Source organism: Panthera pardus, unplaced genomic scaffold (genome assembly GCF_024362965.1).
Source record: "Panthera pardus isolate Hobbes unplaced genomic scaffold, ASM2436296v1 HiC_scaffold_10, whole genome shotgun sequence".
Classification (NCBI taxonomy): domain Eukaryota; kingdom Metazoa; phylum Chordata; class Mammalia; order Carnivora; family Felidae; genus Panthera; species Panthera pardus.
The window spans coordinates 34,494,502-34,508,114 of record NW_026526655.1 but is presented as its reverse complement, the minus strand read 5'-3'; the positions used below and the strand labels follow the sequence as shown (position 1 = coordinate 34,508,114).

The following is a 13,613-nucleotide window of genomic DNA, read 5'->3' as shown; positions in this document are numbered from 1 at the left end:
GTGTGTTTGAACATTTGCTCCCTTGACTCAAGCTCTCCCTGGTTCTGGGGACAAAGCAAATAACTGATCTTGAGGCTACTAATACAAGCCCCTGGTGGCCGGGTGGCCAGTTGATAGTTAAGAAACAGGGCACTTTTACTCCCATTGTGTGGTGGCTTTTATCATCCGAAGGGTCCTGAATCCATTTATATGCCAGCACCAGCAGAGACTCAGAATAGCAGGAGAGTATCAATTGACTTGAAGTGGAAGGCAGTCTCCTCTCTCACACCCTCTCTCTAGGGCTCCAGCTCCTCATTTTCCAATTCTCTCCTGGCACTTGTTCACTGAGGCCTGTAGGCCTGAAATCCTGCTTCAGTTGACAGTAATCCTAAATCCACGCAGCACACTTCATTTCTTCACCTCCATCTTGACAGCATGGGAGGGGGGTGCTTCATCTGGAGAGATTAGGTGGGGTTTCCTTTGTCTCTTGCCTAGTTAACTTAATCATTTGGTTAATGTTGATTATTTGGAAAGAGTGCAGGAGTCTGGGAATAGACATTATTGCCAATTGAAACAAGGGCTCTGAGAGAAACTAACAGTGATACTGTGAGACTAACAGGGGTGGTGATGATGAGAGTGTAAAGTTTATTAAAAATCTGCTCTGTGCCAGGTATTTTGCTAATTCTCACTCAATCTTCATAAATAATACTGTAAGATGGGTACTATTATCCCCATTTTCAAGGTGAGCAAACAGAACACAGTGAACTGCCTTCCTTAACTCCCTAGTAAATGATAGAGCTGACATTTGAAAGCTTTACTCCAAAGCCTCTGATTTTAGCTACTTTGTTATAATGTAAGTTTCGTGAGGGTGGGGAGCTTGTCCATCTCTTTTGCTATGTGTCTGATATCTGGAACAGTGCCTGGCACATAGGAGCTCAATAAATATTTGTTGGCTAGATGAATGGAGGAATAAGGTCTGTTAGCTTCTGTGTTTCTAAAACCATTCCTTTGTATCTGTAGAATTTAGTAGACTCTGCCCTGTCTTCCGAAAAAAAAAAAAAAATCAGACTTTTATCCAAAGAGTATGCATGTCTTCTAAACATCTACAGGTTTATTTTTCCTTTATCCCATAAATGTTTATTGAGCACTTTGTGCAAAACGCCATGCTTGGCCCTGCGTGAGACAAAGATGGAGTCCGGTGTTAGATCGGTCAGTCCAGTGTCAACATTGTTTAACAAGGATAAAGTTATTTTTTGGTGGCTTGTCCTTGAGAAGAAACCTGATAGAGGTCAATTATCTCTTCTTGAAGAGAAAGCTAGGCCTCTGCTAGGTCCTGATTCTCAGTGCCCTGATGTAGCACCAGAATTCTGATCTTGTTGGGAATGGAGAGTTGAATGTCTCAAAATGCAGACGGATGGATCTGAGCTTTGACTTAAAGCTCTGGCTGGCTTTTAGGCTCCTGAATGGAAGTTGGTGTTTGCAGATTTTAAGAGGAAGGGTTTATTCCTCTGTCTTCTCCTTTGCTCTCTCTGAAAATCTTTATAAATCTTGTGTAAGTAAACTTCCTCTTCAAACAGAGCAACAGGAGTCATGAAAGCCAGACGTTAATAGTGGAAACGCTTTGTAGGTGGTGTTGATTTGAGCTTTAATGTCCTTGGGGTTGCCCAGTCCCCTTACCCCCTTTGCCCTCAATGGAATGAGTAACAACTCAGATCAGTAGCATTTTCCTGTACTAACAAATGTAGGAACATCTCAGCAAGGGGAAGTGGAGCAGTCACTGTGACCTCTGCTTCTGAGCTATGAAGGCAAGTGGTAAATGGCAGTGGAGACGGCTCAGAGGGAGCAGCCACCACATGCTGCCTGCCAGCTTGAGTGCCAAGGAAGTGGGGCTTCCCCTCCTTGCTATCATGGGATTAATATATTATTAAAGATAGCCTCCTCCTAGAGGCAAGAGACCAGGAAGTCTGTGGTGGCGTCCTTTTTCTTCTGGACATTCTTACCTCTGAGAGCAGAGGTAAGCAGACCTTCATTTGGAAACCTAGTATCACAAATAAAATTCCCCTTTAAACCTAGGATATAAATAAGAATTATAGGTCCACAATCCCTTATTGGAGACCTTTGTATTTCAGGATTTGGAAGATCCAAGAGTTTAGAAAGATGACAAAGTATAGATGCTGTAATTCATAGAACACTCCAGGGGGGTCCAGGGAAGTACCCCATAATTGTATACGTTAGTATTTCTACAGCAAAATGAATGGATATTCACACTAAGGGGAATAAAGACTCTCAATAGCCTCTCATCAGTTCAGGAAAGGTTTTGCCACAAAATGAATCAAGGAAAAGAACTGAAGGTTTTCAGAGCTTTTGGGGCTTTGGCATTGTGGATAAGGAGTTGCAAATACGTGGAAGAGTAGAGTACTTTGAGGCTGCCTGAGGTGCCACAGAAGCTTCTTTGACATGCAATACACAGGCTTATTATTGATATTGTTTTCTGCTACGAAAAGCTAGTCCAGAAGGAATTACTAGTAATCATTTGTACTTAAAAAGAAGACATTTAACAAGTAGTTTATAATTTTGAGTGAATATAGATTGTCCAGCGAAACCCCTTGATTGGTCTATGGAAACAAATGAAAAGTCAGATTTATCCAAGGCTGCCTCTGCCACTCACTTCCTCACTCACTCACTCATTCTGTCTTTGTTCGTCATCATCCCCTATCTGGGGGACCTCCTATTTCACTTGTTCTTCCAGCTTAAATTGTACTTTTACCACAATCTCATCTCCAGGTGTCTCAGACTGCACCGACAGTCCCTTCTCTGACTGTGTGTTTTACCTAAAATCCCACTGTACATGTGACATGTCAACCATTGTTTTGTGCATATTTATAAGCTTTGCTTCCCCAACTAGATTATAGGCTTCTTGAAGGACAGGTGCTTCATCTGTATTTCACAATGTATTTCTGCCACATAGGGAAGAGGAACTGTGTAAAACATAACTTTTGGGGTCAAAAGAATTTGAGAAATGGTGAATAATTTGTTCCTCCTTTGGGGATTTGCATATTGGCCTTAAAGTCTCTGAGCAGTCCTCCTGTAAAGAAACTTATTTAAGTCTTAACCAATGTTGCATCTCACATTTGTAGTTGATCTCAGAACTCCCCTTCTCACTAAGAATAGCCTGCCCAACTTGTATTCCATTTGTGAGTAATTAGAACTGGGCTGGGATGCCTGGGTGGCTCAGTTAAGAGTCTGACTTCGGCTCAGGTCATGAACTCGCGGTTTGTGAGTTCAAGTCCCACATCAGGCTCTGTGCTGACAGCTCGGAGCCTGGAGCCTGCTTCGGATTCTGTGTCTCCCTCTCTCTCTGCCCCTCCCCTGCTCATGCTCTGTCTCTCTCTGTCTCTCAAAAATAAATAAATGTTAAAAAGAAATTAAGAAAAGAAAGAACTGGGCTTATTCAAGGTGCTCACTACATAATGGTAAATAGACTGATGAAGGAAGTGCTCCCTCTTTCTTAGTTATTCCATACGTCTATTTAATGGACTTCTTTTCATAGGTTGTGTCAAGATTAATGTGAACTCATTTTGTTTTATATATTTTTAATATTTTGTCTTATAGTATATATTTTTAAGATTTTATTTTTAAGTAATCTCTACACCCCAGATGGGGCTTAAATTCATGGCCCTAGATTAAGAGTTGCATGTGCTACCAACTGAACCAGCCAGGTGCCCAATGTGAACTCGTTTTTGATGAAAACAAATTATAAATGAATGGGGTCATGACTTTCGACTGTATTTCATTTTTTGAATTTTATCTCAATAGCCCCCAAACATGTGAGTGGTGCTGACCCCTACCCTTGTCTGCTCACCATTTGGGGCAGTTGATTTCTCAAGAACAGTGGAAGTGTTACAGATATAGGGTTGGGTCAGTACTGGGGTTTCCAGGGTGGGTGGAAGGAGAAGTGGGACTTCTGCCGTCATTAAGGTTGTATTTCCCAAACTCAGCACCCAAGTTTTTCTTCCCCTATTTGAGGGACATGACAAGGCAGCTACTGTGAAAAATGGGACTAACCCAGTAGGTGGAGGAGCCAGAACTTAAACTCACATCTTGTGATTCCAAGACTGCTTCCTCTTTCCCTGTTCACATGCAGCTGCCTGCTCACTGCTATGTGACAGCCACTGCTCTAGCCAGAGCCTACAGGAAGCTCAGAAAAAGGAAAGAGATCTAAGGCACGGGACAGCCCTTGCTCTGTCCCTGACCCCTGCACACCAGCATGGAAAAAGAGACTATGGCTTTCTTTCTTTCTTTTTTTTTTTTATTATGACATTTATTGTCAAATTGGTTTCCTTATAACACCCAGTGCTCATCCCAACAGGTGCCCTCCTCAATACCCATCACCCACTTTCCCCTCCCTCCCACCCCCCATCAACCCTCAGTTTATTCTCAGTTTTTAAGAGTCTCTTATGGTTTGGCTCTCTCCGTCTCTAACTTTTTTTTTTTTCCTTCCCCTCCCCCATGGTCTTCTGTTAAGTCTCTCAGGATCCATCTATATAAGAGTGAAAACATATGGTATCTGTCTTTCTCTGTATGGCTTATTTCACTTAGCATCACACTCTCCAGTTCCATCCATGTCGCTACAAAAGGCCATATTTCATTCTTTCTCATTGCCACATAGTATTCCATTGTGTATATAAACCACAATTTCTTTATCCATTCATCAGTTGATGAACATTTAGGCTCTTTCCATCATTTGGCTATTGTTGAGAGTGCTGCTATAAACATTGGGGTACAAGTGCCCCTATGCATCAGGACTCCTGTATCCCTTGGGTAAATTCCTAGCAGTGTTATTGGTGGGTCATAGGGTAGATCTATTTTAAATTTTTTGAGGAACCTCCACACTGTTTTCCAGAGCAGCTGCACCAGTTTGCATTCCCACCAACAGTGCAAGAGGGTTCCCGTTTCTCCACATCCTCTCCAGCATCTATGAGACTATGGCTTTCTTTCAAGGACTTTGATAAGGGGGGAAATCTTTACAGTGAAGATTGGGTTTTGAGGGAAGTGAGTCAGTCTAAGTAAACAAGAGCTTTGAGTCTGGTTTTCCCTGTTTGCTTCTGCCCCCTGGAGGAAAGAATACTCCATGACCTGTGAGTCCTCAATAGACGACTGGAATAAAACAGTAGTCATGGAACTGGGTTCCTAGTCTGGATTCTCACATTGTTCAGTCCTGTGTTCCAACCTGAGCGCAGTACTGGGTATGGAAAGCTTGCCTACATCTGCTGAGGTGAAGGCCAGGGGGCAGTGCTGGTGGACTTTTTCTACCACAGTGAGATCCTGTGGGGATGAGTGAGCTATTTCATAGGTTATCGGCAACCTGTGTATCATGTTCTTCATTTCCACCACAATATTTATTTATCATAGGGTTTTAAGGAGATTAGCACCTCCCTTATATCTCTCCATTATAGTTTTGTTTTTTTTACCCTTATCTGTGGGCCAGACATACAAGTACATAGCCTAACTACATCTTTAATTAATGGTTATTATGATTTCCTGACTTACCTGGTGAATTATTTATCAAATAATGTATTATTATCAAATAATAATCACTCCAAATTTAGTGGCTTAAAACAACAATATTCATTTATTTATATATCTCTCACAGTTTTTGTGGAGCAGGAGTTTAGGGGTAGCTTAGCTGGGTTGCTCGGGCCCAGAGTCTCTTGGTAGATGGTGGTCAGATTTCAGCTGGGGTCATCCCAAGGCTTGATTGGGATTGGAGAATCCTCTCAGGTGGCTCCCTCATGTGGCTGGGAAGTTGGTGCAGCCCTTATTTCTTCATGTGGGCTTCTGCACGGAACTGCTTGAGTGTTCTAATGACAGGTTAGTTGGCTTCCTCCAGAGTGAGCTGTTCAAAAGAGGGAAAGAGCCAGGTAGAAATTGCATTTTTTTATGATCTAGGTTTGGAAGTCATATAGTATCCCTTCAGCCACAGTCATTAGAAATAAGTTACCAAGTGTGGCCCACATTCAAGGGGAGGGTAATTACACTCTTTTTAAGGAAGGAGTGTCAAAAAATTTGTGGACACATTTAAAACTGCCATATCTGGTAGATGTGGGGCCACAATTAAACCCAGCTCTCCTGAGTGGAAAGTTCCACTAGACCCAATGTGAACATATCCAGGTACTGCCCACAGGCTGGGTGAATTACACTCAGAGCACCCAAGCCAGCTTTTATTTGCCCGGTGGCTAGTTATTCCAGTTTTTTGTTTACTCAAGGTTTCTTTTCCTACCTTTCTCTCCCTATTTCCTGCTGAGAAGCCAGAAGACAAAATGTGATAGCTAACTTTCACTTTTGTAGTTTATTAGTGTTGGTAAAATTTGCAGGGCAAGAAGGTTGAAACTATTGGTTGAAGCTGTGAGTCTCTGAATTATTTGTGACTATTCAGACTTCATATTGTTCCCATTTAGTGTAGAGAGTTGAGAATTTGTGGAGAACTGTTATGTGGTGATTTCAGGGGAATGACTTACATCCCCTTTCTGTGATGCCTACACTGGTATGAGATGGGGGCTTTTTGTTCCTTGGTAGAAGTTTTATCTGTTCTAATTACTGTTATGTTGTTTGGTTTGGGGTGAATGCAGTGGTAGACTTCTGGAAGACCACACCCCAGGGGACGAAGAGAGGTGGGTACACAGTCATGAGACATGGAAAGAAATCCCAAAAAGTTGGCTAAGAGTAAAGGTAACTATCTGAATTGGGAGACGTCTGTTTAGCTTAGGGCAGAACAGTTTTTCTGCTCTGCAGATGAACTAAGAAGTGGAGGCATCCTTCAGACAAGGAACAGAAACTTAATGGGTGGCTCAAAAGGATGTGGCATTTCTTAATGAGGAAGAGAAAGATGTCTCTCTTCACTGTTAGAAAGATATAAAAAATCAAGAGACTGTATTTATTTTTCTGATGAGGGCAAACTGAGCAGATGGGAAAGAAATGGACTGGGGACGATTTCTACAGTTCCAAGGCTATGGAAACTTCAAAAAGATGGATAAAATATATATATATTTTAAAGGTAATAGGAACTCATTTCTCTTGAGCACCAGGAGCTTTATATGTATTACCTCATTTAATCCTCATAGCATGCTCACAGGATAGGTATCATCACTTCCATTTAAAGCTAAGGAGACCCACTTCTTTAAGGTCATGCTACCATCATGTGGTAAGGTCAGTGTTAGAAGGCAGCCTTGTCTGACATAAAGTCTGACTTTTCCACTGCCTTACACTGCTTCTTCAGGCAAAGTCAATCCAGGATTCCCGGAAACTGGGAGAAGAATCTTTTCTTTTTTAATATGAAATTTATTGTCAAATTGGTTTCCATACAATACTCAGTGCTCATCCCAACAGGTGCCCACCTCACTACCCATCCCCACTTTCCGCTCCCTACCACCCCCCATCAACCCTCAGTTTATTCTCAGTTTTTAAGAGTCTCTTATGGTTTGGCTCCCTCCCTCTCTAACTTTTTTTTTCCTTCCCCTCCCCCATGGTCTTCTGTTAAGTCTCTCAGGATCCATCTATATAAGAGTGAAAACATATGGTATCTGTCTTTCTCTGTATGGCTTATTCCACTTAGCATCACACTCTCCAGTTCCATCCATGTTGCTACAAAAGGCCATATTTCATTCTTTCTCATTGCCACATAGTATTCCATTGTGTATATAAACCATAATTTCTTTGTCCATTTCAGTTGATGAACATTTAGGCTCTTTCCATCATTTGGCTATTGTTGAAAGTGCTGCTATAAACATTGGAGTACAAGTGCCCCTATGCATCAGGACTCCTGTATCCCTTGGGTAAATTCCTAGCAGTGTTATTGGTGGGTCATAGGGTAGATCTATTTTAAATTTTTTGAGGAACCTCCACACTGTTTTCCAGAGTGGCTGCACCAGTTTGCATTCCCACCAACAATGCAAGAGGGTTCCCGTTTCTCCACATCCTCTCCAGCATCTATAGTCTCCTGATTTGTTCATTTTAGCCACTCTGACTGACATGAGGTGGTATCTGAGTGTGGTTTTGATTTCTATTTCCCTGATGAGGAGCGATGTTGAGCATCTTTTCATGTGCCTGTTGGCCATCCGGATGTCTTCTTTAGAGAAGTGTCTATTCATGTTTTGTGCCCAATTCTTCACTGGATTATTTGTTTTGGGGGTGTGGAGTTTGGTGAGTTCTTTATAGGTTTTGGATACTAGCCCTTTGTCCGATATGTCATTTGCAAATATCTTTTCCCATTCTGTAGGTTGCCTTTTAGTTTTGTTGATTGTTTCCTTTGCAGTGCAGAAACTTTTTATCTTGATGAGGTCCCAATAGTTCATTTTTGCTTTTAATTCCCTTGCCTTTGGAGATGTGTCAAGTAAGAAATTGCTGCGGCTGAGGTCAGAGAGGTCTTTTCCTGCTTTCTCCTCTAGGGTTTTGATGGTTTCCTGTCTCACATTCAGATCCTTTATCCATTTTGAGTTTATTTTTGTGAATGGTGTCAGAAAGTGGTCTAGTTTCAACCTTCTGCATGTTGCTGTCCAGTTCTCCCAGCACCATTTGTTAAAGAGACTTTTTTCCATTGGATGTTCTTTCCTGCTTTGTTAAAGATTAGTTGGCCATACTTTTGTGGGTCCAATTCTGGAGTCTCTATTCTATTCCATTGGTCTTCGTGTCTGTTTTTGTGCCAATACCATGCTGTCTTAATGATTATAGCTTTGTAGTAGAGGCTAAAGTCTGGGATTGTGATGCCTCCTGCTTTGGTCTTCTTCTTCAAAATTACTTTGGCTATTCAGGGCCTTTTGTGGTTCCATACAAATTTTAGGAGCGCTTGTTCTAGCTTCAAGAAAAATGTTGGTACAATTTTGATTGGGATTGCATTGAATGTGTAGATTGCTTTGGGTAGAATTGACATTTTAACAATATTTATTCTTCCAATCCATGAGGACGGAATGTTTTTCCATTTCTTTGTATCTTCTTCAATTTCCTTCATAAGCTTTCTATAGTTTTCAGCATACAGGTCTTTTACATCTTTGGTTAGGTTTATTCCTAGGTATTTTATGCTTCTTGGTGCAATTGTGAATGGGATCAGTTTCTTTATTTGTCTTTCTGTTGCTTCATTATTAGTGTATAAGAATGTAATTGATTTCTGTACATTGATTTTGTATCCTGCGACTTTGCTGAATTCATGTATCAGTTCTAGCAGACTTTTTGTGGAGTCTGTCGGGTTTTCCATGTACAGTATTATGTCATCTGCAAAAAGTGAAAGCTTGACTTCATCTTTGCCAATTTTGATGCCTTTGATTTCCTTTTGTTGTCTGATTGCTGATGCTAGAACTTTCAACACGATAGTAAACAACAGCGGTGAGAGTGGGCATCCCTGTCATGTTCCTGATCTCAGGGGGAAAGCTCTCAGTTTTTCCCCATTGAAGATGATATTAGCTGTGGGCTTTTCATAAATGGCTTTTATGCTGTTTAAGTATGTTCCTTCTATCCCGACTTTCTTCAGGGTTTTTATTTAGAAAGGATGCTGAATTTTGTCAAATGCTTTTTCTGTGTCGATTGACAGGATCATATGGTTCTTATCTTTTTCTTATTAATGTGATGTATCACGTTGATTGATTTGCGAATGTTGAACCAGCCCTGCAGCCCAGGAATGAATCCCACTTGATCATGGTGAATAATTCTTTTTATATGCTGTTGAATTCGATTTGCTAGTATCTTGTTGAGAATTTTTGCATCCATAGTCATCAGGTATATTGGCCTGTAGTTCTCTTTTTTTACTGGGTCTCTGTATGGTTTAGGAATCAAAGTAATGCTGGCTTCATAGAATGAGTCTGGAAGTTTTCCTTCCCTTTCTATTTTTTGGAACAGCTTGAGAAGGATAGGTATTATCTCTGCTTTAAATGTCTGGTAGAATTCCCCAGGGAAGCCATCTGGTCCTGGACTCTTATTTTTTGGGAGATTTTTGATAACTGATTCAATTTCTTCACTGGTTATGGGTCTGTTCAAGTTTTCTATTTCTTCCTGTTTGAGTTTTGGAAGTGTGTGGTTGCTTAGGAATTTGTCCATTTCTTCCAGCTTGTCCAGTTTGTTGGTATATAATTTTTAAATAATATTCCCTGATAATTGCTTGTATTTCTGAGGGATTGGTTGTAATAATTCCATTTTCATTCATTATTTTGTCTATTTGGGTCATCTCCCTTTTCTTTTTGAGAAGCCTGGCTAGAGGTTTATCAATTTTGTTTATTTTTTAAAAAAACCAGCTCTTTGTTTCATTGATCTGCTCTACAGTTTTTTTTAGAATCTATATTGTTTATTTCTGCTCTGATCTTTATTATTTCTCTTCTTCTGCTGGGTTTGGGGTGTCTTTGCTGTTCTGCTTCTATTTCCTTTAGGTGTGCTGTTAGATTTTGTATTTGGGATTCTTCTTGTTTCTTGAGATTGGGAGAAGAATCTTTGAGGGCACTGAAGGGAATCTTGGCTAAGGACTCCCACTGCTCAGTTAGAGGTTACACTGGGAGGCAGGTCTAAGAGGAACTGGGGAGTCTGGAAATGGTCACAACTTAGATGTAGTTGTGGGCCTCTGTATCAGCCCACAGCCCACGGGAAGGTGGGAACTCGTGTCTCGTGCCATCATTTTTGATCTAGATTTGGGTCTGTGCTCTGAAAATGCATCCATTCCTACACACTTGGGTGTTATTTTAAGAAAGAGCCTTTTGAAAAATCCCCAACTTTGTTTTGAAGAGAAAAAGTTTTGTACCCCGCCTTGGTTGCATCAGACTAGAAGTGGGCCCAGTCTGTGCCTGTGACCAGATGTGATAGTAGCTTCAGGCAGGGGACAGATCATAATAGGGGACAGATTGTAAGTGAGAATCGGGGACATGAATGTCACGTGTTTCAGGTTGATTCTCTCCTGACCCATGCTCAGGTCCTTCACAACCTCAAAATATGGCATAAGAGCAGAAATGGAGAAGTAGCGGAGATCAGACTGTGCTTAGGACTGCTACCCAGTACCTCTTAAACTTTTCTAACCTTAGTGTTGTTTTCCATGTGTGTTTATTTTATCCAGAGTTTCTTCGGGACACTTTTACTTCCTTGGGCTATGAAGTCCAGTATTTTTTGTACCTGCGTGTGGACAGTATAATCCAGATTCTTCGCCAAGTTGCCTGCATGCCCCAACACCAAGACTATGACAGCTTTGTGTGTGTCCTGGTGAGCCGAGGTGGCTCCCACAGCGTGTTTGGCGTGGATCAGACACAGCCAGGGTTCCCTTTGGATCAGATCAGGAGGATGTTCATGGGAGATGCATGCCCTTCTCTCTTAGGGAAGCCAAAGCTCTTTTTTATTCAGAACTATGTGGTGTCAGAGGGCCAACTGGACAGCAGCAGCTTCCTGGAGGTGGATGGGCCAGCAGTGAACAATGTGGAGTCCAAGGCCAGGCAGCCTGTGCCCTGTACCATCCACCGAGAAGCTGACTTCCTCTGGAGCCTGTGCACAGCAGACGTTTCCCTGTTGGAACGGTCCTCCAGCTCACCATCGTTGTACCTGAAGTGCCTTTCCCAGAAACTGTGGCAAGAAAGGTGAGCCACTCAGGCCGTGGCCCATGCCCAGACCACTTGTTTGTTTTCTTGCTGCCAAGATGGAGAGATGGAGATTACCATTGTGCCATATTTGATGCCCTTCTCTTCAGGGAGAAAAGGATTTTTCATTCCTTGTTGGGGTTGCCTTGGGAAGGATTCACATTTTATGACCTGCCTTTGTGCTTCAGGAGGTCACTTGTTAGTCAGCTTGTAGTTTGGATATTGTTCTTCAAAATAAATAAATTTTTAATTTTTTTTAAATTACAAAAGCAGTACATACTCCTTATTTAAAAAAAAAACAATGAAATATAAATGCTTAAAGCAGAACATAACCAATAGTTATAATCCTGCTTATTAAAACCAATCTCTGTTAGCCAAATCTTGGTGTATTGTCTTCCAGATCTTTTTCGATACCCACACAATCGTATATAAATATGTTTTTTAAACCAAAATGAAATCGCTATCTGCTATTACTTTGTAACCTGCTTCTACTTGGTGTAACACTATATCACATACAGTTTTACATGTCACTAGTTACATTTCTAAGCATCATTTTAAACTTTAAAAAAATATTTATTTTTGAGAGAGAGACAGAGAGAGAGAGAGAGAGAGAGAGAGCGAGCACGAGCAGGGGAGGGACAGAGAGAGAGGGAGACGCAGAATCTGAAGCAGGTTCCAGGCTCTGAGCTGTCAGAACAGAGCCCGACACAGGGCTTGAAGTCACAAACCATGAGATCATGACCTGAGCCGAAGTCAGACACTTAACTGAGTCACCCAGGTGCCCCTGTAAGCATCATTTTAATGTCTGTGGAACCATCCACAATATGATTATGGCATAAGTTACTTGACCAATTTTCAGGCGTTGGAAGGTGTTTCGCTTTCATAAAAAAAAGTTTTCGATATCTTTGTAGTTCAGTGTTTGTGCTTATATTTACTGTTTTCTTGAGGAAAATACCCAGAAGAAGAATTACTATGTCCAACAACATTTATTTATTTATTTATTTATTTATTTATTAAAAAAAATTTTTTTTAACGTTTATTTATTTTTGAGACAGAGAGACACAGAGCATGAACGGGGGAGGGTCAGAGAGAGGGAGACACAGAATCTGAAACAGGCTCCAGGCTCTGAGCTGTCAGCACAGAGCCCGACGCGGGGCTTGAACTCACGGACCACGAGATCATGACCTGAGCCGAAGTCGGCCGCTTAACCTACTGAGCCACCCAGGCGCCCCTATTTATTTATTTTTAACGTTTATTTATTTTTGAGACAGAGAGAGATAGAGCATGAACAGGGGAGGGTCAGAGAGAGAGGGAGACACAGAATCTGAAACAGGCTCCAGGCTCTGAGCTGTCAGCACAGAGCCCGACGTGGGGCTCGAACCCACGAACTGTGAGATTGTGACCTGAGCTGAAGTCGGACGCTTAGCCAACTGAGCCACCCAGGCACCCCAACAACATGCATTTTTAAAGGTTTGGATGCATTTTATCAGATTGTCATCTCGGACAGTTAAACCTGCTTTGCATGAGAGCGCCCATGTCCCCGAGCTCTGCCCGACACTGCATTTTTTTTTATTTCCCCATTTTGACAGTTTGATAGGTGAAAAATGGTACCTGACTCTTCAGGTTTGCAAGTCTTTGTTACACAGACGTTTCTGATGTTTATTGGAAAGAATACTTTTCTAAGGGAAACCTTGGTGATCTGGTTTTCATTTAAGCTGAATGAAGCCCCACTATACTTCCATGTAAAATTAACAGTCCTTTTTCAGCTGTTCCCTCCTTACAGTTTAGAATCATGTTCCTGAGCCATGTGTGAAATGCATTCTGTTGTATCTCTGGGGACCTCAGGAATACATCTCATCGCCTGTGACTCCCCAGCCCCCTCAGTAGTGGCTCAGCAGCAAGGAGTAGGCGGTAGTAGGGATGACTCAGCCTTCCAAGGTAGACACTTCATGGACCAGCAGTATCCATGGTCTTTTATATCTGTCCTCCATTTGCATAGATGGTCCAGCTAGGTTATCATCTGACTGGAGTGTCCCCAGA

At 41.7% G+C, this 13,613-nt stretch overlaps 1 protein-coding gene across 13 annotated transcripts in view; it reads left to right on the top strand.

Moving 5' to 3' along the window:
- CFLAR (CASP8 and FADD like apoptosis regulator) overlaps positions 1-13,613 on the top strand; it is an 81,342-nt gene that overhangs the window by 67,318 nt on the left and 411 nt on the right. For all 13 annotated transcript variants that reach the window (XM_053906319.1, XM_053906335.1, XM_053906318.1 and 10 more), the window contains one exon: positions 11,063-11,573. In XM_053906319.1, the coding sequence (XP_053762294.1) occupies positions 11,063-11,573 (511 nt within the window). The remainder of the gene's footprint in view (positions 1-11,062; positions 11,574-13,613) is intronic.